Here is a 27,904-nt window from a genome sequence, read left to right as displayed (position 1 = left end):
CAGTAGATTCAAAAGCTTGTCAGAAAAGAGAAAGACTTGTGTTACAGGCACTGTCTTATGGCTCATCAGAACTAAGCACAGCACTTGGCTTTCTCATTGACCTTCTATAACTAACACTAAATACACAACTTATTTCCTGCTGTATAAAATGGGAAAAACAATTACTCCCTTTGTGAAGTATCTTATTTGAGGGAAGAGATTAACATCTGGTAGTGTTCATGAAATACTAAAGGAAAAATCCACATGCAGTGTGGAAAATAAATGTAAAGGACACACTTGCCAAAACTGGGAGACTGTAAAGTCAGTCCTCTATCTACCAGGCTAGAAATAACTCCTCAAACAGGACAGTCTCTGGAGAAGGATACAGCTGGTACACTGAGACAGATCTCCTGGCTGAGGGTAACTAAGAAGGAAAAACTATCCTAATAAAGGTGCTCACAGGTAAACAGGAGGTGGAAAATTGAAACTTGTATAGATCAAACCAGTCCAGAGTCCCCCAAGGATTTTTCTGGGCAAATTGCTTTTGTAACAATTCAGTCAGGCTTTTTGTTGTGGGAAAACAAGTGTGTATGCACATAGATGTGGTATCTGCCTCTTTCAAGCAGTTTACCTCGTACTCTTACAAGCAGCTCCCCGCAGAAGAGTTTTAGTATTTGCTCTATGGTGATGTTGCTGTCAACTTTGCTACTGTCAAATATCCAACCCACAACAGGCATTTTGCCGAGCTGTGGCAGTACACAGGGCCACACTGCTGCTGTAATTGTCAAGCTCTGATGAAACACAAGAGAAGACCTCTGAACATCCTCAAGTTGACAACTATACATGAATGTTAGAGGTAGGAAAAACTTAATGACAGTGCTTTATCATCCCTGCCCAACACCTGCAGCTTAGGGCAGTCTACTGGTTGCAACTCAGTGGAGTGTAGGTTTAATCCTGGGAAGATGATCTACAGTCCTACCAGCTCAGAGAACTGCCATCTCCAAAGTCACTGAAAGTCATGAACTTGCAAGCAATTTCATGTGCAACCTCCTACTGGCATCCACATTTTTATATCAAAGGAAGACATTAAAAATTACAGGCTGAATATACTTTGCTAAAATAATAACAAGAAGCTATGTTTTTGGGCCCTAGCACATTGCTGATTCAGGGCAAAAAACTCTTCCCAATTTAACAACCCTCCGTCTTGCAGGAATCAGAGACTTTCCCCATAGGGACTATGTCAAGCACAAGGGAAAACTTTGCTTAAACCATGAGGAGCTCATTACTACTGCAGTCTTTACTCAGATGGGGGCCTCAGGATCAGCTCCATAACTTCGGCCGCAGCTTTAACCATGTAATAAGCCATACAGTTGGTTTGGGTTTTTTTTCTAATCAGCTATGTATTATAGGTGCACTTCCACAAAAAAAAACAACCCAACCTTATTTTAGCCAATATATATTCATAGATTGTTTGTTGGAATAGATTCAATTCTCAAGTCGGCAGATATTTTATTTTTGTGGAAAAAAAATACACAGTTGCAAAAGAAATAGAAAAAATGCATGCAAATAGAATGGGCTATTCACACGTATTTCAGATGAATTGTGTCCTACTCTTTTTGGTCTGATGCTAGTTGAGCAAAAATACTGCGAGAACGCTGTCTGTAAAATACTGCAAGTTTCAAGGTCAACAGGTCTAGCTATACACTTTATTATTGATTGCCTCATGCTCTTCTGAACCTGTTCTTATAATCTTACTTACTTATCAGTGTTTATTTCCTGGGTGTAGGTTATAAATTTCTCAGTGTGGGATGGTTCTAGTTTCTGTTTATACAGAAACTCTGAACCCAATTGGTGCCATTTACTGCTACTGGAATGCAGCTAACAATAAAAAGCTAAAAGTTATTTATTGCAGTTGTATTGATAAAGAGGATCCGTCTGTGTGGATTAAACCATACCCGTTTTTTGGTAGATACACATACATATGTGGGTGAGTGTGTACAGATATACTGTACACATACATGTATACAGAGACACAGTGTTACTGAAAGCAGGCCCTCATTTTTTAACTATGTATAGTTGCACAAGATCAGTCCCAATACATAATATAATGAAGCTGTTATGAACCACAGTACCATCACTATAAATTCCACAGGTTTTGGTGAAGGATTTTTATTTAGGGTAAATTTAAATGTCAATGTCCTTTACTAGGACTGAAGGGTTAGCACTGGAGCAGCTTTCTGATATCACTTGTTATTTAGCTTTTACACAGAACATCTTTACTTACAGTCTTGCAATAAACTCTGTACAGAACTTTGAGTAACCCACTACTGAGCTAAATGTTACGACTCCAGCCTAATGCACTTCTCAAGGGAATACATTAATTCAGAAGCAAACAAAGTACTATTAGATGCTGTGCATTTGACTTACCTTTACAGTGCAGTAAAAAATGCCTATTCATGGGGCTAAACTTTGCACTGAAGTATGTGCACTGGTCTTTCAGGAAGTTACATGAGAGACACTGACGATTCAATGATCCCACTGTTGATACGCTGGGGAAGAAATTGATCAGAAATATTTTCCATTGGAATAAAATACAATAAACCAAGGATTAGCTCATCCGAGCAATAAAATTTGTTTACATTCCAAAACTTGCCAAAATATCACTGTCTTATTTTGTGTCTGATGCAAGCTGTTTTCAGATGGCTCAGTGGACTACTGTTCTGTAAACTGGGCAATGTGGACAGGATCCAAAACCTGCCCAAAGCCAGACTGGGGTTCCAATAACTAGCTGTGGGTAACGGTGTTAGTAGGACACCATGAAGAGCCTCATTAAGATCAGATTTAAGCCCTGAGGTTTGTGTAAGGAGGAGATGCTTTGCACACTCTCTTTAAATCACATGATTAAACCCCATAAATATTATGTTTATTTAGAAGATTTTCACTATTAAAAACACAGTCATATTACATGCTTGCATTAGTTTTAGCTTTTTAGATGCTTACAAAGTACTAGTGAAGACCTAAGTGTAAAATCTTTTCTGTTTTTAAAAAAATGTAAAATATCATCAGCATTTTTAGTTTTGAAAAACTGTGATTCTTTACTTGTTACAGCTCAAGTGTACTAACTTTTACACAATATAAATGATTACTGAAGCCCCAAAGCAGCAATTAAGGTCACAGAATGTCATCATAGCACTTACAGCTTGGGATGAAGAAGATGTTAACATAGCCCCATGTACTTCTTACCTACGTAGCTGTCTTCCTCTTGGGGATTCTTCAGTGCTTAAGAAATAACTGTGTCCGAAAGACAAACAAAGTTAAACTCAATTTGGTAAACTGTCAGATTTGGGTGGTGTTTAGAGAAGTCAGAGACATATCATAAATAACATTTTTTAAAATTAAAAATTCCCAAATACACATGAAGATCAAATACTTATATATAAACCTCAGCTCCAAGATTAAACTTAGACCCAGTATACAGAGTAGTTATTTCAGATGCTATATGATTTCATATTAAAACAGTGATGAACACAGTATTTCATGTTTTCTGTTTAATTCCTGTAATGCCAATAAATAACAAAAAATACAGAAGATAGTTTCTCCTTCACTCCAAGAGTTTGCAATATAAATCCAAGGAGCAGAAAAAGGTCACAATGAAATTATATCATAAATTAAAACAGGTCTTATGATACCCGAAAGCCTTTTCAAGCTGTAGAATGACTTTTTCTTCTATCTAGAGACAGAAGCCAGCACCCTAGGCAATGGTTTACAGATAAGGTTGCGTGGGTGGAAAGAGGCTTAGTAGAGCTGCTGCAAGAATATCAAGACAAGTCCTTGATGTGTCCCAGCTGAGATCCCCACACAGTTTCTGCTTGAGAGGCAGAAGGAGGGCTGAGGCAACCCTCTCTGCAGGCTGAGTGCGCTCAGACCTCACTTCTTCATCTGAACCTTGGAGAAGTATCAAGATATTCTCTATGTATATATTTTCAAAATCCATGGAAAGACTGGTCAGAAAGGTTGTTTCTCCAGTACCAGTGGAGATGACAGCATTGTTGCAGCCTCAAAAAGGTCCTTGCCTTTTAAAGAAAATAAGACTTAGACACATCTGTTTAATTTTTGCCATATGCAGATATACGTGAAGACTAACCAATATCCACTGAAGTTATGTGGAGCTTTCAGGTGTTTTGTGTCAGTTCTGTACTGCTCCCCAAAATCACCAAGTATGTGCTGTATTTCCTTCCCATTATAGCACTAAGATGGGCTTTGGAAAGATTTCTCTCTGAGTGAGCTGGGTGACAATCAAGGGTTTGGATAATCTCCTTATATAATTTGCATTTATGAGGTTTAATCAGATCCCCAAAGTCCAGAGACCTCATGCAGTAACCAAGCAGGCATGAAAAATGAAGATTTTGGGTTTTATCAAGTACTAAAAATTTACTATGACTTCTTATCTGGATTCCAGGAAAGAAGTCACCAAAATGTTATTACTGCTGCACTGTGTGTTGATTTCTTTTATTTAAAAAAATACAGTGAGTCAACTGGTGTCATGGTATGCTCCTTTTCCCTCTGCATAAAAATGCATGCAGTAATACACTGGAAGATAAATTGGCTTACAACTGCACTTTACATACTGAGGAGTGTAAAATTGATGGTAATGCTCAAAAATGAAAGAAATATTGTTGCTTAACTTTAGATATGCTATTTCTAGTTAAATTGATTCCACTTTAATAACTCATTTTCATAAACAGACGAAGAGAATAGTGCTTACATCTTTTGTGTATTTTCATCGTATGCCAGGATTTTGATAACTTCCCAGTTTCCTGATGTCAGGTGTCTCACACTGATTTGTTCACTTTTAGCCTGGAGAGAGATAGAAAACATTAACTTCCACCTTAATTGTTACATTTTTCTTTGCCTAGCAGGATTGTCCGCACGTCATTACTGATTACAGCTTTTTAACTTTAATATGCAACGTAACATCTTTAAATCACAAACCTCACATTTTGACATGCCTGCACTTCAAGTATTCTTTCCCTCCCATATAAAAACTTTTCAAAGTCATTAAAATTATCTGAGTTTTCAATTTTTCTTTAGGTTGCCCATATGCCAACAAACAATAGAAGTCCCATACTTCATGCTAAGGATCTTGTCTCTATGCATGTTTTGTTTCTCTTGTTTCTTTTCCTTTACAGTGACATAGCAGGGCAATCTGACTCAGATCCCTGTAACCAAAACACTGCAACAGAGTGTGCCTACGAAGCTTTCATGCTTATCACATGCTTGTATTGAGCCAAGATTATTGTAAAGATGCTGTGCCAGGATGGGACATAAACACCACCCTCATCTGAGGAGGCAGGAAAACCTCTACGAAAAATGTACTGCACAAACTCAGACACAGAAGTTCACAGGATCTAAACCTAGGTAAAGCCCCTGTTCCATCATGCACTCTGGAGAAGCCTCTCTTTATCCAGGGTCTGTAACGAGAGTCTAAGAGTAGCTCCAAATTTTGGCAACTGAACCAAATGCTTACGAGTTGGGGAGAACCCCTTGCTCCCTCTCATAAATTGTTTCTATCCCAGTGTGAGCCTAGAAAAATACTGCTACAAGGGGAAATTCAAAACCTCTTTATGCACTGTGCATCTACCTTGAGGTAAAACCAAACTCTTTGGCTGGAAGCTGCAGCAGACTTCATCAGATACAGGTTAAAAACAATGAAACCCAAAGAGTGAGAAGCTCATCTGAGATTTCTTCCTAGTGCAAAAGGTAAAATTCTTGCTCAGGCTTCTGAAGATTAAAACTTCAACCATGAACATACTTGAAGAGTGTTTTTTTCTGTACGAGGTCTATGGTGCTTGGCCTGGACATAAAATTCCTAGTTTTCAAATTCCAGACAAATGTTGTAAAGAAGTGATACTTCAGTTTATATTTCAGCCTTAGTGGGTGAAATTGAGCAGATGGAGTTACAAAGGAGGTCAGAGGGAGGATTTAATCATGCTTTCTGGCCTCGCTCCCTGTGAATCTGGAGCATCAGTCCATACCTAATCACAGTGGCCTCAGTGGTTATGTGGCCTACAAAAAAGTCATAAAGAAAAAGAGGGTTTTTTTTAATCTCTGTATTTCTGAATTGTACCTTGTAAACTCTGATCTCTACATCAACAGCAGTCATAACTAGAAAGTAGAAAATGCTCAAGGACACCTATGAGACATGTCTGGAAATGGCAAGGTAGAAACAAGTCCCTTAGAACCGATCTGTTCTCTAACAGATCCACAAGGAAAGAACAATGTAGTAACTCTGTAACAAGTCTTGCAAGTACTAACTGAAATCAGGATGCTGTGCTAGGTGCTGTACATATGTTTATGATGACGGTTCCCTTGTTCAGGAAGGTTCTCATATTCAGTGCTGTCTCCAGGAATGATTAAAAAATAAATTAGTGATTTATTATAAGTGACTATTTCTTCTCTAGAGAAGCTGCAACTACTGAAAGAGATATTTAAATATTGAGATCACAGAATCTAACAAGAAGCAGCAATAAAAAGCCCAGCCAAGCGTTAATAAACATGGTTATTTTTCAAGGTTACAGCCATAATACATAATTTATGAAGCTTGTAGGAAGTTCTTGCCTTGATCCATTAAAGTTACTTTATAATTCTTATTTTGTGGTTGAAAAAGAGAGAATTTCTAGAGTTGCAAAACACTAAGTAAGAAACTTCTAGATACATAACACATGATTCAATTTCATTTTGAGATGGTTTCTTTTAAATATTTCATAAGTTACTAAAAGCATTTGAAAACAATAAAACACACATCTATTCCTCTACATTCAGACAGTAAATAATACATGATAGACAGTAACCTTTCAAACAGTAACCTCCCCCTGCAAGAAGATTTAATTTGATGTTTCTGCTAACCTTTGATTATATCACTGACACATGCTTTTCTGAAGTACAGTCAAAGAAATGCAGCCCAAGAAAGACCATCACTTGTCAACACTTGTAAGGTTGACAAATAAGCCTCAGTGATTAAAATAATCTAAAGCAAGCCATTAAAATTTACTTCTTCGTCACTCTATGTTCTGTGTTTTAATTTTCCTGCACTTGGAGGCTGATTTCTGTTAATGAGCTGATATCTGTTCTGAGTAGTACAGACAAGTAACGAGAATCTGAATGCCAAATTCCAACATTAACTGAGCTCCATCACAAAAAAATGTGATCGTCTGGGTACCGGAGACCTGCCGACTGCTTTAAATTCTGCAGGGCACCTGTTATGCCACTGTGGCTCTCACAAGGTGTGACAAACATCTGATGTGACAAAAGACTTTATGTGCAACGGTTAATATAATTTTTATGCCTCCATGTTTGCTTTAGAAATAATGGACAATCAGATTAATGCACTGTGTAAAACACATCATATAAACACATTTCCTGTCCTTTATTGCTCTGTATCAGCCCCATTACCACACGGAATGTTGCTTATTGATGAATAATGGCTGATACATGGGATATCACATTTTCTCTTCTTCTCAGGAGCAGCTATACACTTCAAGCCAAATTTGTCATTGGTGGTACCATTCAAACTTGTTTATTCATGTTGATTGGCGGTCAAAATAGAAGTATTTTTTATTTTTGGAGTTGTGCAGAACCCAGGGCTCTAATTCTGCCTATAAAATACTAAATTCTTAATGATAAGCTTGAGTTTAAACATTATTTCTGGTGAGATTAAGACATGTATTTAAAAGAAGGTATAAATTAAATTTTCTTATTGAATAGAAGTGGGATTTATCTTTTGCTTAAATATTTTCCTGAATTAGGATCAAGTTTCCTGGGCTCTTTAGTAGTGAAAAATGTCAGAGACTAGAGGTTTAAGGCAAATTTGATTATATCTGTAACATCCTTGGGAATGTTGCAAGTTAATTCTCAGACCTACATTATTATTTCATGTATTTTAATGATACTTATTCATATTGGGAAAGAAACCAAAATAAGACTTGACTGACTAAATGGTTTTGCTCTGGCGTGAATTTTTGTGTGGCTACTATATTAATACACCTTTACCAGATTGTCATCCGAGTTACTGTTTTCTCTGGAAGATAGAATTTGGCATGCCTTTGATCCCTTTTTTCTTCTCTGATTCTTTCTTGATATATTTACTCTAGAGAATAAGTATCTTGTTCTTGCTTCTTCAGGTTAAATTTTCATTAAAGTTCTTTTGCTCTTGTTCTGTCTGCAGTGCACTGTGAAGACATTTCAGACTTAATAATGTTCATACCAGAACACTGTCATAAAGAGAGATAATAGAGTTGCCTGGTGCCAAGTCTGCTATTTTGATGTTTTGGGTACCTTGATAATCCCTCCTATGTCATATGGCTCTGCTACAGTACCTGGATTAATGCTCTGATGATTTAAATAGATGCCTTGGAGTGTTCCGTTCCAGGGCATAATTTCCTTTATTAGTTCATCACAACTTCATACTGGTGACCTTCAAAGTCATAGTGCAAATTTATCTTCTTTCAGATTCTTCTCTGGAAAAAGTAATGACCCCAGGAAATGGAAGCCACTGGAAAATGTTGCAAAGGGTAATAAAAGAGTCCTAATTTTCACAAAATTTAAAGTTTTTGGTATTGCCTCCCTTTACTGTTGTGTGTAAGACCAGACTCTGAATATTCTGAACTGACATTTAAAATGATACTTATGCATATATAGTGTATATAAAGAGGGTAAAGTGAGTGTTTCTGCAGGTCTCTTGAATTTCTGTGGCTATAAAACCTTGTTATTGACAGAAGGGTTTAACAAGTAAACATCTCTGCCTGTCTACAGTCGTACAAAGAAAACATGAAATTTTCCAGAGAGGGTACTCTGGGAGTACCTTTCATTTACAGATTTTATGTGTCACCACAGCAGAGGTCTAAGAAAAGAAAAAGCTCCACTTATTCTGGAATAAGTTATAAATATGTCTCTGCACTGAGCAACAACCTGTCCTGGACAGGACAAATGACCATGACACAAGAGTTCAGACTCTACTGGAGTGCAAGCCTTTTCTTGGGTCATGTGTTATCACTAAAAGTCCTAGATGACCACTAGGATATTAAAAATAGCCTGAACCAAAACCTTACCTGAACAATAAACATGGCTATGTGGTGAAATTCACCCCGGCCTCCCTGCTTTACTGGGACAGTCATGAAGAACTTATTGCCATCTTTGGAGAAAACTGGTTCTTCATTCTATAAATGTAAGATTGTGTTAGTTTGTTGCACTTTCCATTAAACTTCTTAACTAAACATCAGCTTAGGTTTTTCATCTCCTTGGTTTTGGTAGTTGCTGTGCTCCTAAGACAACTGGAGGAAAATCCTTAGATTTTAAATACATTCTGCTAAAATTAACAAAAATGTGGTTGCTAAAGCTAAACGTAGTTCATGCCAGTAGTTACCACTGTGCAATCTCATCCTCAAGCATGGGTTATAGCCCTTGCAAAACTCTCCTTCCCAATTAAAGGTCTGGTAGTCTCATCCCTAATGCAGCAGGACTTTCAACCATATGTTCCTTTATAGACATACAATTAATGACAGAGTCCTGCTAGTGATGAGGAGAACAAATGTTTCCATGGCCTGGACTCAGAGAAACATTACTAAAGCACATGCTTAACACTCACTCATTTCAACAAAGTTTCTTGGAAAAAATAAGTACATTGAAGTGATATTCTGAATCATAGTATTACCATAAACTGTAGCCTGGTGTGATACCATCTCTTCACATCTAACTTTACACAGACATATTAAAGGAAAATGGCTTGCTATAAAAGCATAGCCTTTTTAAAAATAATTTCTCATTTGCACATTGCAAAATGAAGCCTGAAATGTATTTTAAATAGAACATGTTTCATCCATTTATTGGACAGCTCTTCTGAAGTTATCAAAATGGAATCATTTTCTGACATATTAGTTCAACGTATTGTTCTGGGTATGAATTTAGAAATACTATTCTTATGCATTCCAATTACAGCCCATATGACCTCTAATCTTTGAACTCCTTTGGGTTTAATTTGGTAAGGTTATTTTTTAATCAGAAAAAAAATCAGCAGAGTATATAGGACATGCTTGGAATGGGATTTGTCTGATCTATCTTTAACCATTCAAGAGTTAGTTAATCAGCTGGTCATCTAAGTGCTTACTTAACTGAATGCAGAGAGACTGAAAACTGAAGGGAATATTGGCTCTGAAACCCAGACAGGTTTCTCAGTTTGAAGGGCTGAATTGCTCACTGGGAGGAAGGGTGTATCTCTTTTCACCACTGACAGTCAGCTAGATAGCAAAATGTCCTCTGTGTGATGCCAAGTGACAGGATTCCCACTACCAGAGAAACAAGCTTCCATCTGAATGTTTCAACCGACACTGCTATAATCCTCGGCTGTTAAATTAATTTAGGATCCTAAAAAGTATTCAATTTTAAAAGGAATGGATTTTAATAGCTTATAAAATAACATATAATTAAATAAAAATGACAATTAAGCAATTACACACTATACACCCAGAAATAGCATTTATACTGTACCTGTTTAGGAAGCCACAGGTCTGACTGCATTTCATATTTCTATGAAAGAAAAAATGCTTTTATGGAATAGCTATAGATCAGAAATATTTCCCAAATTCAGCAAAAGGTCTTTAGCTATTTCATGGGTTTTTTTCTACTATGTTACAATCTTCACAACTTTTCACTGGCACTTACACTGAAACAAATGATAATTTAATTACAAAGTCAGCTGCTTTATTCAGAGTTTTTGGTAGAACACCACAGGGGACCTAAGAATGCCTTTTTCAGTCCTTTCTGATTAGCTATCAAGAAGCTTTACACAGGCAGTTCTATTTGTTTTTTACCTCTAGGCATCATCTGACAACTGGATATTTTAGGTCCTTCATCAACACTGGGCAAACAGCCAGCAACAAGCTCAAATTGTGAGACCTTTTCAAATCACAATCCCTTGCTTTAATGGGTTGTAGTGTGACATTATTGAAGAGAAAAAAAATGTAAATGATTGGTTTTTATTGGTCACACTCATATTTCACATCATGCCATCTAAAAACACCCCAAGTACCATGCACATGGTGTTGAAAAAAAATATAGAATATACGTCAACTGTTGTAAACTGTCACAGTCACACTGAAGTCATGAAAATTTATTAGCTACAGAAGCATCTGTACATATATGGCCTGAAAAATGAAAAATCTGTAGCTACTACAGCAGCTGATTTATATACAGTAATTTTTGGAATTGAGAACATATGCAAAATGCTAAACAACAACAAAAAAGTTTACAGTTGAATTCAAATGTGTGATACAATGTTAAATTCTCACAATAAGGCCTTTCCTCATCCATTACTGAACTCAAGAGCATCACCTTATCCCAACAGAGGCAGCGTAGGAACCATCCAGGGTCACAAGTATGAGCCTCTGAGCTGCACTCATATGGTGACACTGCATCACTATCCTTCCTCATCCACCTTAAAAGGTCCTTCACTGCACTTTAATTCTTCTGGAGTGGGACTTCTCAATCTCTCTCTCTTATATTATGTCCTGGATTATAGCTCCCTGGATACCTACTTCAGACAAGCCCAATTGACCTTGGAGCACATAAGAGTTTACTTTCAGAAGCGACTGCTCACAGTGGTTCACGACCGACTTTATTAATAAAGGGACACAAGGCTTGCAGGAACCAGGTAAAAAAGCAACCCAATCAATAAATCTCCATGTTCACAATCTTAATCCATACTCTGAGGATTTATTCATAATTTCTGAGTGAGGAAAAGCAACCTTCAGTATGTAGCAAAAGAAGCAGACAAGCTCACTTTAACACAACTGACTGCAGTAGCAAGACACTGATGGGAGCCTATTAACTCAGAGGCCAAACTTAGACCTACATTAATCACTCATAACCATTTACACTGCCAAATTATACCCTCTAGTTTGGAGCATCTGTTGGTACTGATATTAGCATGCATAGAAAATATTTATACTTTTAGCTGGTTCTGGGAAGAGATCGTGACTCAGAATGGGAAAGTGGCTAACTGCATTCAAGATGCAAGATTGACCGTGAAAATGGAGAGATGTAATGCAGGAGTGTCAAGCCAAAGTCTGGGTCAAGGGATGGGATGTGGCTGGATTCAAATAGAAAAATGTATTTCAGCTTGGCTTACATTCAAAATGAAATATCCCTGTTGTGTTTCAATTTTTTCCTTCTAAAGTTATTTAATTCTGCTATCCAATTTCCCAGAATTATCAGAATTTTACACCTTTTCCTTCAACATATGTAAGCTGTGAGAGATAGAAAGATCTGAAATGAAACTCTGTAGGGGGAGAAAGAAGAAACCAGGCAGCTGAAAATATCTGACGGAAGACAAGCTTGTCACTGCACTAGCTATATCCAAAGTACACGATGTTCAGCAACTGCAGTTTCCACTGAAGTTAATGAATGAACAAAGCTTAGTAATTCTGAAAATGTCACTCAAAGTTGCTAATTACATGAAATCATTTCACCAGATTTGGAATTTTCTCACATCCATTTCCTCCCTGTTGACTAATTATATTCAGCTTGCAACTACTGCATCTGCAAACTGATTTCCAAAAATCTTTTTCTGAACATGAACACAAAATGCAGGAAGAAACCTTGAAAAGAGAGCTTAGGAAAAAATCCAACTTACCCTGCTGCAAGCCCCAGTTGTAGTTTCACAAACTGTAAGGATGGAGACATTCTGAGGTCTGTTTAACCATCTCACCACAGCCTTGGTGTTGCTTACCCATTTCACCATGGTGATGTAATATTCCCTAAATAAACATTTGAAAACATAATGTTCAGATCATTCCTATTTCAGATTAGACTTTTTAAAATATATATACATACACAGTTCATCAAATGCTGGATTTGTACTGCATGACAGTATCAGTACTGAGGGATGGAGAAAATAACCCCGAATGACCAGCATCTGTGTTCCTACAAGTAGCAAGGCTCAGTCCCAGTGCACTCTTCCTCTGGAAAATTTGTATTTCGTTAGCACCTCCTTCTCAGCCATTTGTAATATAGAAACTTTACCAACTGCAAAAAATATACTTGTGAAACATATATTTGTGAATTCATATGAACCATGTACTTGCTGGCCATCTTAAAAACAAGCACTAAATTCCAACAGAAGTCAGTGTTTTCCTATACCAAATACCTTCAGAAGACACATTTTTGCAAAAGAATCCAGCCCTATTGTTAAACAACAACAAAAAAAAAAAAAAAAAAAAAAACAAAGTCTGTAGTTCTGTAATGTTAGAGTACAGGCAAGACTACTTTAAAATTTTTATGTTTTATAACAAGTATTTTATACTGGGACTTCTGCTTCTGTATAAAAGGGAAGTCACACTTGGTATCAGAGCGTGTCAGCTTCCGCTTTAACAAACAGCTCATATCGGTCAAATTGTCTGTCCCTCAACAACCCTGGCTGAGCAAAGGAGGCTTCCTAGGCACAGACTCATGGTATGGAGTATCTGCCTCCCTGCTCACAAAATCCTACTAGGCTGTCAGACTGGGGATGTAACAGAGGAAGACCTGCTGCCGCTTGTCATCCCAGCCAGGCTATTTGCTTCACTTCTCTACCCGTGGCAGCTGGCAGCTTTCATAGTCCAGCTGAGTTATGTGCAACAGTGGAGTGAACTTGTCTGGAAACTCAGCTCCCCCTTAAAATAAGGGTCTTAGCTTGCATATAATTAGGCTTTTAATCTAATACTGATGGAGATCTCATTACTCTTTGACAACATATGTTTAATTATACATTCAAAAGACTTCTTAGTAGATCAAAGATGCTAAACAGCACCAACAGCAAAGTTGTGTACAACTCTGATGCTGCACACAGGAGATGCAAGAGACAGCAATTCACTGTAGCCTCAGTCTGGTACTGTATTTGAAGATCACAGCTGAACAACCCAATATGCCCAACTTTCATGCTTGACTTTAGTAAGAGGTATTTTCACATGCGATTACCAGAATGATGACTAGAAATGGTGACTTCAGATATATTCTAATACTTACCTTTTTTGGTTTAAAAATCTTTTTAACTTACTGAGGAGAAAAAATTTATGCCAAAAATAACACAAGATCTAACACGAGACCAGGTGACACAGCCGACAAAGCAATGATCTAACAAACAAACCACAGAGTGCAACACCAAATCTCAGGTAACTGGTTCCCCATAGCAGAACTCAAGAAACAAGAGTTGAAAATTCCTCCCTCTGCAGTCGTGCCTTCATAAGGCCGTCCAAAACCACTGCAACTGTGCATACAGAAGCCCGAACATAGCCAAAAGCAAATGTTCAAAACATGTATAGAAGGACTGACTCCCTCTACCAGTACTTAGACACCAAGGTAAGACAGCATCCACTGACAACAAAAAATAAATTATCCCAGAATCAAATTCTACAAAATAGAGCCTAAGCTGTCCATTTGAAAAAGTCTTCAGTGAGGTATGGAAACAGGATATTTAATTATACAGAATCCAGCTGATATAGTAATTAATAGTCCAAATCAAACCATATCATCTTCCATCACTGACATAAGCTTCTTGATCACTGTAAGTGAAAGTAAAATATCATTTACAAATTCCTTTTTTTTTCCCTTCCATCAACTATGCATAAAAATATGTTCAAATTTCACTACATTATGACATGTTTATCAGGAGTGTAGTATAGTGTGTGTGTATATATATATATATGTAGAAACACATACCCTTCTGAAATTAAATACTGTCTCCAGGTAATGTTCCTTTGTAATTCAGTTTTGCAGTTAATCTATTTCACATATACAGTGCACATACACATATACAGAGGAGTAGTGTTGTCGCAGGTCAACAGATATAACCAAGGCGAAGTTTGTAGAAGAAAACCATATGTTTTATTAGATTGGCTGATACAGCTGAATAAAAATGGAGAAGCCTGCAGGGCAAAAACTGGGTTAGTTCCAAGGAAGCTGCTATCAGTTTGTGTCTTCAAACTTATTGGGCTTTTTTTTTTGCAACTAATCTATTGTTCTAGTAATGAAAATAAGCACTCTATCTTTCCCTCCAGACTCAAATACACAAATGTACTGGGATTATTAGACTTTGCATCTGTACATACATTAAGTTTTCTCACAACATCACTTGAAAGAGGAAAGGCTATGATTACTTTCTGGACAAGGGACTGAAGCAAGATATTAAATAAAAATTTACACTCATTTTAGATCTGCAATTTGATACCCATTTAATTAGGTGCTCTACAGCACTTTGCATGTTCAGAGCATACTTTCATCCTTGTTCAGGAACATTTCTTAAACCAGACTGTCGATTAATTTACTGCATGCCCGAAGAATAACAAACACAATTATTCATCACCTATGTAATGTTAGTTTAAACTCACTGTATCACACAGGGGCTCTGCGGCAGAGACAGAATCCACTTTTGGCATTCAATTAGCCTAGTAAGAGTGGACTTCCCTCTTGCTGTGACTTGTTTTACTCAAGCTTTGTCTACTCACCCCACTCCTTTCTTTGTCCTACACTTTGTGCAGCCAGCTTCAGGTTTCTCTTTATCAATCCCTTTTCTCACAGTAGGGCCACTAAGATGATCATGGGAACCATAAAACCCGTTTGTTGATACCCATCTCCTCTATCCCCACCATTTCACCAGCTCTTAGGCTTTCCACTGAAATCCCTGATTGACAAGAAAACCTCATTCAATCCCTGCCTCATGGACCTGCCTTTTTGTTTTTTAGCTAGTTCCCATTTCACGGTCTAATCAAGTTTTCATCTCAGAATTGTTAGTCTCTTCCCTCTCATTTGCCCTAGGACTTTTTCCTTTCTGAATTCCAAAGAGTTAGCTTTCTTCTTTACTCTGTATAAAAGCAGACAGGAAACACTGAAAACACAGAAAAGGCAGTCTCCTTCCACACCATCCCATGATCAGTCACTATTGAAGGAGCTTGTATGCGACTCACTTTATTCTAAGTTGGATTGAACCAGGCAATGCATAGAAACAAGAGCTTCAAGCTCCTTGACCTGACAGAGAGCTACTTCTGATTCCACATTTGGTATTTAAATCTGTGTTTGGCTTCAAATGGTCTAAGGCAATTATATAAGGTAATCAGTATTAAGAAGGTACAGCTTTCCCTTAGACCTGTGAACCGGGAACATGACATGTATACAGTCAGCTCCACAGTAGGAGCTGGAACATCTCACGTATGCGGAGGAGGTGCTTCACACCAAGAAAGGTCAGGTCTTAGGGCCTGAGGGGGATAGAGGATATTCACTGAGAAAGAATTTTCCAACTGTAGGTGTTAAGAAAGCAAATGTTTTTCCTGAGCATATGGCAATTAACTTTTTTACAAAGACTTATAACTTGATGAAATCTGGACTCATTTTTCACAGCTGATAAAAAAACCACGTTAAGTATCAAAGGAGTTTATCATCCTTTGCCAAGCTTGAAGACCCAACTTTTTAAATGCTTCTTTCTTATAGATTATTTTCCTTTATTTTGAATATCTCAATTGATACACAGTTCTGTGTAAGTAGTTTAACACTTTGCTAACAAATTTATCATCACTCAAGGATGTCCAGCACGTCTTGTTTCACTTGGAATTGGGATGCTTGTGACAAGAAAGATATATATGTGTATCGTCCTGGCTGTGATTGTAAGTGCTTAGCAAAGTCAACAGAGCCAATAAGCTGAGCAAAGGAAAGGGATTTGCACTGCATTACACTGGAAGCATAGTTACAATCGTAATTAAATTTGAACATTAGATACTTAGATTTGAAATAGACAACATCACAGGAAAATAACCCACAGTATTAAACTCTAAAATAAGAAACTGTTCCAGAAAGAGAGCTAAACTTTGCAACTTCATACCATTCACTATAATGAAGAAATCTGCTCTAACTTTAAGCCAATGAGCTGATTATGAAAGAAATCTGTTTATAAGAATAACTGGAAGACAATGAACATTTAGAAAAAGGAACCTTACTTTTGTTGATGGTGTTTATAGATTTGGATAATAACTACAAGAGGGTTCACCTAAAGAAAGCCAACCTGTTATGCTCTACTAGTTTGCTGGCAGGTTGTTATCCAAGAAGGTAAACAACAGAAACTTGCCCCGTGCACAATGCTCTAGAATATTTACTATATTCTTAAATTATTTATATTGTTGTATATTGAAAAGTGTATGAGAATTTACAGATACTAATAGAAAATGTCATTCTCAGAAATAGACACGGAAAACAACGCAAATTGAGACACGACCTGCAAGGTAGCTAAGATAACTACAGTTTGTTAGTGTTTTGGTATACTGTACATGACTTTATCTATGCATACATTGATGGATGTGCCGCAGTTTTCTTCTGAGACTAAGCCATGGGTATTTGGTTAGAAGGAGCTTTTCTAGCTCCCCTTCCCATGGGTGCTGGTGGCCACCATCCTGGTCAGGCTAACAAGCTCTGCTCCTCATTTCCTTGCAGCCATGGGCCCTGGCCATGACCATCCCGGTAGCTGACTGACAGACTCTCATCATCCCCCTTAAATCCCCAAATTGGTGTGGGTGATGCTCTGTCTTTATGGGGTCATGGACAGAGCAACCTCCCTTGGTCTCCCAGCCACCTGTCTCCTTGAACAGTACAGCCTTGGTGACAACAAGCGTGTGCTGTTGTCTCTTATTCAGCCCCAAGCACAAATCCCTCGGCAGGGCGGCTGGGCAGGCAGCTGGGTCCCAACCCTGTTGACCCAGGGGCTTGTCCTGGCCCACGTGCAGAACTTGCATTTCTTCCCACTGAACAGGGAAAGGATTAATCATAAATACCTTGGCATTGTGTGGGAAAGCTTCAATAAAATAAAGTCTGTGAATATATTTTTACCCTGTAGGCTTTGGCTGAATGGATTACAGTCATTTGCCGTAAGGTATGATAGTGAATGAATCCTTTACATTAGCCTTGTGAGATAGGTATTGTTATTGTTAGGTTACAGAAGAGGGGAGGGCTAGAAGCATGAAAGAAGTGACTAGACACAGCATATCTATGAAAAACTGAAAGTAAAACCGAGTTTTCTTAATACCAAATTGCATACCCCACCATCTTTCCAAATTCCAGTTAGAATCAAATAAGTTTTCTATTCCAAAGCAAGGCTCAGATAAACTGGCTGCCAGAAGTATAAAACCAACCTTTTGAGATTCAAAAGGTGATTTCAAACTAGAAGTACATAAATATCCAAATGATTTTGTTGATTTGGAAATGCGTGGATAATAGAAACATTGGTGAGGCTTGTAAGAGCATTATCTGAATTTATGCAAACTCAATTTCTTAAGTGTTTTCAGTTCCATTACAAAAAGTTAATTAAAATCAATAACAATTATTTAAATTTGTAATACAAAGTCAGAAGGGTCTCACTGTATAGTTCAGTCTCCTTAAAAGCAGGTATATATGAAATAAGAATGTGGACATCTAGCATTTTTTTAGGCATTTAAATACTATTGGAAAAAGTAAGAAAAAGGACTGACTTAATTTCTTATAGCGCATTTTAAAGCTACCTGGTCAGCAAAGGCTGGAAACAGTGTAGAGCCAATGCAGCTTGCGCACTATGCTGAGAATGGGGAAAGCAAGCAATGGATGATCCCCATGCTGAGACTTTCAAGAGCCAATACACAGTTCTAGCAGAAAAATCTTTTCATCATGTATGGAAACAAGCTCTACTCTAATAAGTCAACTGCAACTTCTTTCATGAATTACTTCACTTTTTCTCTTAGCAATTTCCACTTTGGAAAAAAAAAAAATTTCTGCCTGTCAGGTCTAAATTCAAGCATGGGTTTTGAAAAATCAGCCTACATATTTTCTTAATATCACATTAATATCTTATATGCAAATATCAGCAGTTACAAAGATTCTTCAGGTGTCTTAAGTTACACTGGTTTGAACTGACCCCTTGCACACCACACTGCTTTTTCAAGATTTGCAGCAGGAGACGAGTCTTAGCTTTCCAACTGGAATTTCAGGAGCTAGCAGTGTATGAATGCACACATATTTCATCCTACATGTACAGTGGCTTTCTAGGACTAATGAGAAAAAACCCCTGCAGTACAAAATCATGTTTGCCACTGAAGAAAACATAATATAATTGTACACATGGAATAGAAACACTGTGGGGGAAACAGTAATTGCACAGAATAAAACCACATGTTTAAAGGAAGACTGTCGGTCTTTTTGTGGCATTAACAATGCACAGTAGATGATAAATTTTTCCATAGAATAAAACTTTAAGGAGTAAATTTACAAATGTTATGGCTATCTTTATATCAGAATAACCTGCACAAAACATGGGAAATATTACCAAGCACCTTTATAGAATCACTGCAAGCAGTAAATGAAGGTGGAACATTGAATTTACTCAATCTTACATCAAGTTCCCAGATGCCCTAAAAATCAGAGAAACAGTTTTCTGTCTTCAGAGGTCCTGCACTGCACACAATTTGGGGAGAGTTGAGAATCTGAACGTTACTTTTTACAGTTATAAGTAACAGAAACTTCATTCCCTACACATTTGTGTGGTTTCTCTGTGTAGGAGTGAATCTCTCCCATAACAGCAGTTGGTTATGACTTGTACAATACATATTTCCAAAATGTTTTTGCCTTGAAAGCTCCATAAAACTATATATGATAGTGTCCCATTCCATTTAATTCTGAAAGACTCCCATTACCTATTTACTAATGACTCTATAATGAATTGATTAGGAAGGTACTGAAAAATCTTGACCGCTAAAAGTAGCTACTACTTTTATTAAAAAAAAACTCCCAACCATTACAAACTCTAAAGACTTCCAGTCTAGAAAGTCCTGTTCAAATCTCATTCTTCAAACCTGTATATATATTGATATCTGACTATATATGGATTGATGACCAGTGTGATGACTGACTGCTACTCAAATCTAGAGTCAGAATGCAAGATTTACAGTACACTTGGCTACTTTTATAGCACGGATATTATACCTCAATAGCTAAAAGTAACAAACTAACTTTTTTTCCAGGTTTAAAGTTTTACTCTGTCTTCTGATACAGCAGCAAAACAGAATTTTAGACATGAATATTATTTCGATTAAACAGCAACAACAATCTTTATCAAGGACTCAAAAATCTGCAAAGATGCCCCTTAGGGCTCACAAAAGAGATTCCACAAATTGAGCTACTGCTAGCCTTCAGCTTCAAGATGCAAAAAAAGGTTCTGAGATACCAGGATTCACTCATTTGATTCTACTTTCATTTTCAGTCTGCTGGGGAGGAAGAATAAATCTGAAAATTCTATAGGGAATGAATCTGAAAAATCTAGAGTGAAAACGTAACATCCAAACAATATTTTCAAGATTTATTTTTCTTGAAGATTTACACATTGCTTTCTCATTTCCCTTCTTTGTGCCTTCTGGCATTTAAAGGACAATTTTAATGCTGTTTAAGAGAGTTAAGGTGCTAATCCTGATGACAAGGAATCTCCTTCAGATTTTATACTGTCACTTAAATTAATGAAGAGTTAGGAAGCAGCAGGAGATTTTATTATGTTTTTCAGCAGTGGTCCATCAACAGAAAGAAAATACTTCAAAAAGCACAAAACCATTCCTTTCACTAACACAATCAGTAAGCATTCCAGCTGACACAAATAATTGCAAGGCATAATTCACTATTAAATTATTCCTGCACAAAGTTAGAGTACCTCAATCTGTATTGAAGAGAGCTATGACAGTTTAAAATTGGTGGCGATGGTTGTGAATCAGTGCCCACTGTTAACATCCTGATTGTTTTGGGAACAATTACCAAAAGATCTTTTGGGTTTTGTAGGAACTGCAAAAATAGCAGCTATATTCAGAGGGGTTTTTTTAGCTGGAGGTAGCTTTATGGTTGCCAATCCTTTCCATGTCTTTCCCCATTTGATAATGCCCTGAGTGAAGAGAGGAAGTTGCACTTCCTTGGCCCTTAGACTGCAGTCAGATCTCAACTGTGGTAACTCTTTTATTTTTATTATTACCTATATAATAATTCAGAGTCAGAAGACCATTAGCATGTGCACTGAAACCACAATGGGAATTCAATCAGTACAACTTCAGTTCTCCAAACTGGAATATGCATATGGAAGGGATGAGAATTTTCTTGCCCTTAAACAAAAGTTTCAAGGCATCTCAAAGTGAGGACAGGTAATCGGGAGCTCAGCTTAAGGTAGTAACTTTAGCAGGTTGCAGCCAGACCTCATTTTGTCAGCCTCAAAGTCAAAGGGACTGTTAAATTAGCTCAGTCGTTCTGAAGCAGTTTCTCCTGAAAAACACAGCACAGACCTTCTTAGTCTATGTGATCTGGTGGCATCGCATCTCACCTTATGTCAGCCATGATGAGGAATGAAATTTTCCATAACCTACTGGATTTGAAAAGTTCAGAATATTTCTCTCTAAATGAGGGAACACCCTGATTATGTGTTCTGTGCATTTGTAATACACTTCTATATTCTGCAATGTCATTTCAGAAACTGAAAGCCGCAAGTTGGCACACAGCAAGGAAAGGCTGAAAGTGAATGCAGTAACAATCTCAGAAACAGGGCTCTTGTTCAGCCCCTTTGACCATAGCTTACTATTCTTATTTTCATATATTTCAAGTAAATTGGAGCTTCTCAGGAGATCACACATGAGCAAATACCAGATCCCTGCGTTTTTTAAGAGGGGCGTCAATCCAGTACAGCTGTATTTTATTTTATCATCATTATGTTCAGCCATGGGGGTGAAGATTCTAGTCAAAGATAAGTGTTGTGCTGATGTAAAAAGGCAACTGTTAGCCTGAGAGACAGTCAGGTTAAATTAAACATGAGTTTCAAACCAATGAAATTATATACCTTGATTTAAAGCTGTCAGGTGGCATCAGTTCCAGTGTATGTGCTGGTCCATACAGATTAACTACAAACAGCTTTATTGTTGGGTTTGTTTGACCTGCCTTTGAAAAAAAGAAAATAGGAGCTTTAGAGGCACTGAATCAGTGACAACAAAATAGTGACAACTCTCTAACATAATTATCTTTATAATAATAAGAAATTATTACAATTTTAAAATATTAAATTTAAAAAAATAATTTCACAGCCATATGAATTACATAATTAAAAAAAATAAGTATTAATTCAGTAATTCTCTCACTGCTCTTCACCGATGGCAGACCTTCCCATCCAGAGCAATGGACCAATGCTCATAGGGGTTTGGCCCAGTTCAGTGAAGCTGCAAAAACACAGCCAGTTCCTAAACCAGCAGTTAAACCCAGACTCCAGCAAAGTCTTTTCTAGACACTATTGCTCCTTCTTCCAAAAAGCTGTCCTATATCTGGGATAACATTCCTCCTTTTCCTCCTCTTCCTTTATAGTTTTCCCCCAGTCTTCCTTCACAGTTTTCCCCCCGTCTTCCCTCCCTGGCTTGCTGAGATGGAAACTTCTGGTTTTGGCCCTGTTCAGGACCCAGCTGCTTTGGCAGGCCAGCTCTATGAGAAACAAAATGCTTCTTGTTGCTAAAGGCGAATAAAATGGCAGTTTCATATCTATCCACTGGAAAAAGTCTGATAAATCCTGAGGACCTACAGGAAGCCAGGATTTGTCCTTCTCCCGGTGACATGGCTTGTTACTAAGGGAGGTTCCTGAGATTAAGAGAAAGGAGTGGAGATAGAAGACAAGGCTCTACAGGGCTGGCTACTAGTCCCACATCACTGCCCTTGACATATCATACTTAGGCTTCTTTTTCACTTAAGTCACAGGAGTCACACAACACTATATAGCATCCTTACGATATGGGGGATGAAAAGTGTCTCTCTCAATGGGGCTGACTTTTGTTTAATATTGGAAGGACAAGGTAAAACCACTGATTCTATGAATCTAACCATAATAAACTACAAAGCTGTGTATACAAAGCTGTGTATCTGGCTCTTCACAGGGGCATTTAGAAATGCAAAATAGCTTGGCTGAAATATACCCACAAATTCCCTTTAGAAATTGGACTTATCCCAAAATATAGTCTGAATGCTCTATCCACTCATTTCTGAGTTGTATGGGGACAAGAAAGTTGTATTTGTGCATTTTTACTAGTGCTAAAAAAAAGTTTTGAAAATGGATTTAATTAGATTCCTGAATTATTTTCTTTTTCCCCCATAAAAGCTTTTACATTTTCCTCAAAAGAAATGTGGTCTTTGAAAGGCATCCTTTGCATGAACACAGCTTATACAAATGCAAAACTGTGGAAGAAAACCACTGAGAGATGAAGTCCTTAGGACACAACTGTAGTCACCTTACATCCTTTGAACCCTACATGAACTGCACAGCGGTATCCAAGTACTCTCACTGGGAGGGCTGCCATAAGTAATTACTATCCAACATGAGTATGAGTTGTAGAGAGACACTCCAAAGCATGTCTTCACAAGGGGCATGACGAGATCTGTGCTAGCCCCTGAACACGAGGTGCTGGAGTACAGCATCACCCCAGCTCTGTCACCCCCAGCCCTGCTCCGGACATGGCAGAGGGGTCACTGCCATGGCACTGCCCAATGCAGGCTGCCAGCCAGAGCTGGGCTCCGTTCAGGGCTGCGCTGGCCCAACGTACTGTCTCTGCTACAACCATCCATGGTGTGCCCTACTCTGCTGTGTGGATACATCTGAGCTACAGCTCTACAGCAGCAGCTTCTAGCTCGATACGAGGTCTGTCCCCACGGCTGGGGAGGTGCTGTGGTCAGCAGAGCCAACACCGAGCACTCCCGCAGCCTGCAGTGGACTCAGGAAACTGAAGGTGGGTTTTCAACCTGAGTAGAAAACGCTCACATCCACATCTTTCCCTCGACAGTGAACAGCCTCAACTCTTCTACCATTCTCCTCATGACAATTTAAATAGCATAAATTTTGTATAATACCCAAAACATTTGCTCAGTAATGCAAGAACTCTTTACATTGAAATCCTGCTTTATTCTCAATGTATTTAATAAAATTTAAACTTCCTTTTCATGGTTTTTTTTTGAAGAATACAGTCTGTGCGTGTGACGTACATGGATGTGCATGCTCCAGTATTCACAAACACCTATGGGTTTCCTTTTATTTTTTAATCATAATTTTCTCCAATGGTTTCATTCTATAATAAAGACCAAACCTTTTTTTTTCATCTCTGTTGCTATACCACAAGCTTCATTACCAATTAATGATGTTTAACGGGTAACTAAATTGGCATTAAATGGAGACATTAAATAAAGCTAATGTTTTTTCATTAATGAGATTACTGAAGTAGTATTGTGTATCACTTTTATGCTGAATTGCTAATGAAATGGAATTACTCATTACTTGTTTACAAAGCTGACTTTTAAAAATATTCCTTATTTTTTTCTTTGCTCTGTCACTTAAGGACTTTTGTCAAAGCAAGTATGCAAACTATCTCTGAAAATACTGTTACTTCATTATTATGAGTATCATTTCATAGCACACATACATTATATTTATATCATGCATATTATTGTGTCACAGTACCTGGTACAGTCTAACTGTCCACCCATCAAGAATCATCAAAAAACAGTAGCAGGAATAGGGTAACAGTAGTATTTTCTAAAGCCCTCGATGAGCTTCCCTTGAAATGTCAAGGGAGTACCACACACAAGGACCCACATATCCTGTCAGAAAGAAACTCAGACGCTTGCACAGAAGGGATGGATAAACTGGTAAGTTGGAAGATTAATACCAGTACTGGAGCTCAGCACAAAAACAACAGCTAGAGAGGCACCTAATCAGGAAACCCCCAGAAAATGAGGAGCGATTACAGACATTATTCCTGTCTGTCCTGTTCTTTCTGACACAAATCTAAAAACCCTTCTCTAAATCTTCTGAAACTCAGTGATAGCTCTTTTCTGTATTTTTTTTTTTCTCATTTTGATGCCCAGGAAAAGATTTTACTATGGCTTATCTTATGCAAGGCCAGTCTGTCACATTTATTAATAACAGCATAATTTACTGAGATATATATAACTGCCATGGAACATGCCCTGCACTCTGCACACAGCACGTGTGACTCCAGTGCAGTTGTGACAGTACCTTCTTTTCTGTGCAGTCCTTCAAACATATTACTCTTCTCTTGGAAGTGGTGGATTGATTTTACCAGGCATATACCAGTGATGAAATTACTACAAATTAGTTTCTCTACTGCTCCCTCACCCAACAGTTTCTTTCCAGCAAAAGGTGTTACAGTCTACTGAAAACAAAAGTAATTAATATTTCCTGAAAAGCAACATGAACAAAATCAGCCTCTCTTACTGTCTAGAAACACTCCTTCCATATGGTTGAATACTATCACTGAACAACGAAGAGGACATGAGGGCTGCACTCACACTCATCTTACCTTAGGATACGGATACTGCTTTCCTTTTGGATATAGACCTCCAGTAAATCGGGGAATAACCATGTTTGGTACCAGAGAGTCATTTATGGTCAGGAACGCTAGTCTTTCACCGTCTGGAGACCACCAGTGAGCAACGTGAGAATGAAGAAGTTCCTCTGCAAAACCAGATTTCCTTAGGGTCCATAAAAATAACTATCACATAGTTTGCAACTCATTCATTTGGCACTGATTTGTTCTTTCTCTGCCTACTTGAAATGCGTCTGTTGTAATTTCACATTATCCTGGGTTGAATGTTTGGATAACAAGGCATATCGAAAGACCAAACTTTAACCAAATGAATACTTTCACTGATGTCAATAAATCATCTAAACGTGAAAGATGATTGTAACTGCCATATGGTTTAGTTCTATTGCATTCCATTAGATGGGTTTAATTAATCTTTAAATTATTTGGACCATTTTAATAGACAGGGTTTTTAGGATTGTCAAGCTGCTTTTTTTTTTTTTTTTCTTTTAATATAAAACTTTAGTATACTCGATTTCTCTGAGCTGTGGCACCTGGTAACACACAGATCTTCACACAGTGATATTTATGTAATCATTTTGGAGTGCAATAGTTTGACTTCCTTGTCTCAGTCTAATGGTCAAATTTAATTCTTAGAAAGTTCATTTTTCTGCAATGTAACTTTTTGAAAATCCAAACAGAACTTTTTATTTTTATCCAAATTTTATTTGATTTCCAAATGAAAATAATTCTCAAAAATGTCATGTAATGTTTTCTTACATGTATTTTCATTGTATTTCATATTTGAAAGAAACAAACCAGAAACAACTGTAGAAGCAGCACTCAAAACTCCGGGACTCCCAGTAAAGCAGCTCCTAACCAATTCCAGATTCACCCTGCACAAGCCTTCTGATTCCACTTGTGAAAAGACTTAGATTTTTTTCATTACGTATTTGATATGTTGACTTGTTTGGTGAGCATTCTGTGCTTAAATCTGAAGAATTTGGCTGGAAAACTAATTGAGAAGAGTATACTAATGGGAACAAAGGCCTGACTGCACACTTAATTTAAGAGCCTACCTACAAAACTACTTAAATTGTCAATGGAGACTCTCCAAGATGCTAATCAGAATCTGAAAGTTTTGAAGTGGCTTAATGTGTCGAATTATCTAAGGTTAGGTGCAATGAAGCTGGGACCTATATTCAAAGTCATATATTCTGGGTCATGCTTCTCTCCCTGGCTGGATCACTGAAACCTTTTACACAGGAGGACAGCAGAGAATGAATGGTGAATATCAGAAGCAAAAATCACGACTGTGTTTGTTTTAAAATATTACTGTTTGCATTCAAACAAGGTTATTCACACAAAGAAAAGCTATTCCCAAATGCTTTGTAAGGTAGAATGCTAATAACAAACTCATGCAAATGATAAAAGAAAACAAATGAGGTCAAAAGGAGGAACAGTTCACAACTCAACTGCAAATCTGTTAACTTCATCTGGAGAATATTCAGACTGCTCAGCTTCTGATGCTATTAAAAACACTACTGAAAGTAGAAGATTGCTCCAGGTTAAGCAACAGTTAATGGGAAAGAAGCAGTATATTCACTCATGATAAAGGACGTGGACACGGTCCTCCAACGTGTAGAGACAGAATTTCCTTTTACTCTTGACTTTAATTATGTATATTGTGGAGAAGAGCACACTGCCTGCCTGCATCTCTGGGAACCCAAATGGTTCTCTGTAAGTCAGGAAATGCAACAGCTATTTCGGCCAGGAATTAAGAAAACTTGGAAAAGAAGGGGTAAAATCACTTAAGGAAGGCTTTAGGACATGTATCTGGAGGAAGGCTTTGGAATGCATTATCACCTCCCACACCATTTCAGAAACTTCTAGTCCCAGGCGAGACAGCTTTTGCTTTTCCTTCTCATGACAAAGGTATGTGTATAGCTGTAGAGACAGGGAATAAGAACAAACTGGGGCAGTAACTGATGTGGACGATTAAGATACTTGAATGGATACACCTGGCTTCCTTTTCAAAAAAGGAGAAGCAGGCTCATGGCCCTTTTGAAAATCAGCCAGGTATGAGACTGACGTATCCATGCGTTCACAGGCAAAAATCACCCACAGCGCATATGAAGAGGTCTGTGTTTTGTTGTCAGCTAAAGAAGTTCTGTGAAGCTTTAAAGCCTTTCAGTCCTCAAATATTAATTAATAAAACGTGTCTGTAGGAATGATGGGCACACAAAGAGAAGCAGAAGCATAACCTCAGACAAGCATCATTGCCATTATTGTGCTAGCTGCTCCTGTTCTTTCCAAGTTACCCCATTGTTTTTTTCTGTTTATCATGAAATTTTTCAAGCTTCAAGGAACAGTCATTTGTTTTATCAACAGTTTGTTGATCTTTAAAACAAATGAAGTTACAAAAAATCTACATCAGCCTCTTTCAGATACTGTTTCTGAGACTTAGGCAAGCTGAAATATAAATTTTAAAAGTATATTGGCTTGTTTCAAGTAAG

At 37.6% G+C, this 27,904-nt stretch overlaps 1 protein-coding gene across 3 annotated transcripts in view; it reads right to left on the bottom strand.

The window, feature by feature from the left end:
• The window catches only part of DPP10 (dipeptidyl peptidase like 10), a 555,641-nt gene that overhangs the window by 30,440 nt on the left and 497,297 nt on the right, over nt 1-27,904 (bottom strand). For all 3 annotated transcript variants that reach the window (XM_074828629.1, XM_074828628.1, XM_074828630.1), the window contains 8 exons: nt 25,386-25,540; nt 21,878-21,975; nt 12,665-12,788; nt 10,522-10,560; nt 9,087-9,194; nt 4,745-4,836; nt 3,223-3,270; nt 2,407-2,528 (listed from right to left, as the gene is read on the bottom strand). In XM_074828629.1, the coding sequence (XP_074684730.1) occupies nt 2,407-2,528; nt 3,223-3,270; nt 4,745-4,836; nt 9,087-9,194; nt 10,522-10,560; nt 12,665-12,788; nt 21,878-21,975; nt 25,386-25,540 (786 nt within the window). The remainder of the gene's footprint in view (nt 1-2,406; nt 2,529-3,222; nt 3,271-4,744; nt 4,837-9,086; nt 9,195-10,521; nt 10,561-12,664; nt 12,789-21,877; nt 21,976-25,385; nt 25,541-27,904) is intronic.

The sequence above is a fragment of the Strix aluco genome, chromosome 6 (assembly GCF_031877795.1).
Source record: "Strix aluco isolate bStrAlu1 chromosome 6, bStrAlu1.hap1, whole genome shotgun sequence".
NCBI lineage: Eukaryota > Metazoa > Chordata > Aves > Strigiformes > Strigidae > Strix > Strix aluco.
The sequence above is the reverse complement of the archived record's forward strand: the minus strand, read 5'-3'. Positions and strand labels throughout refer to the sequence as shown.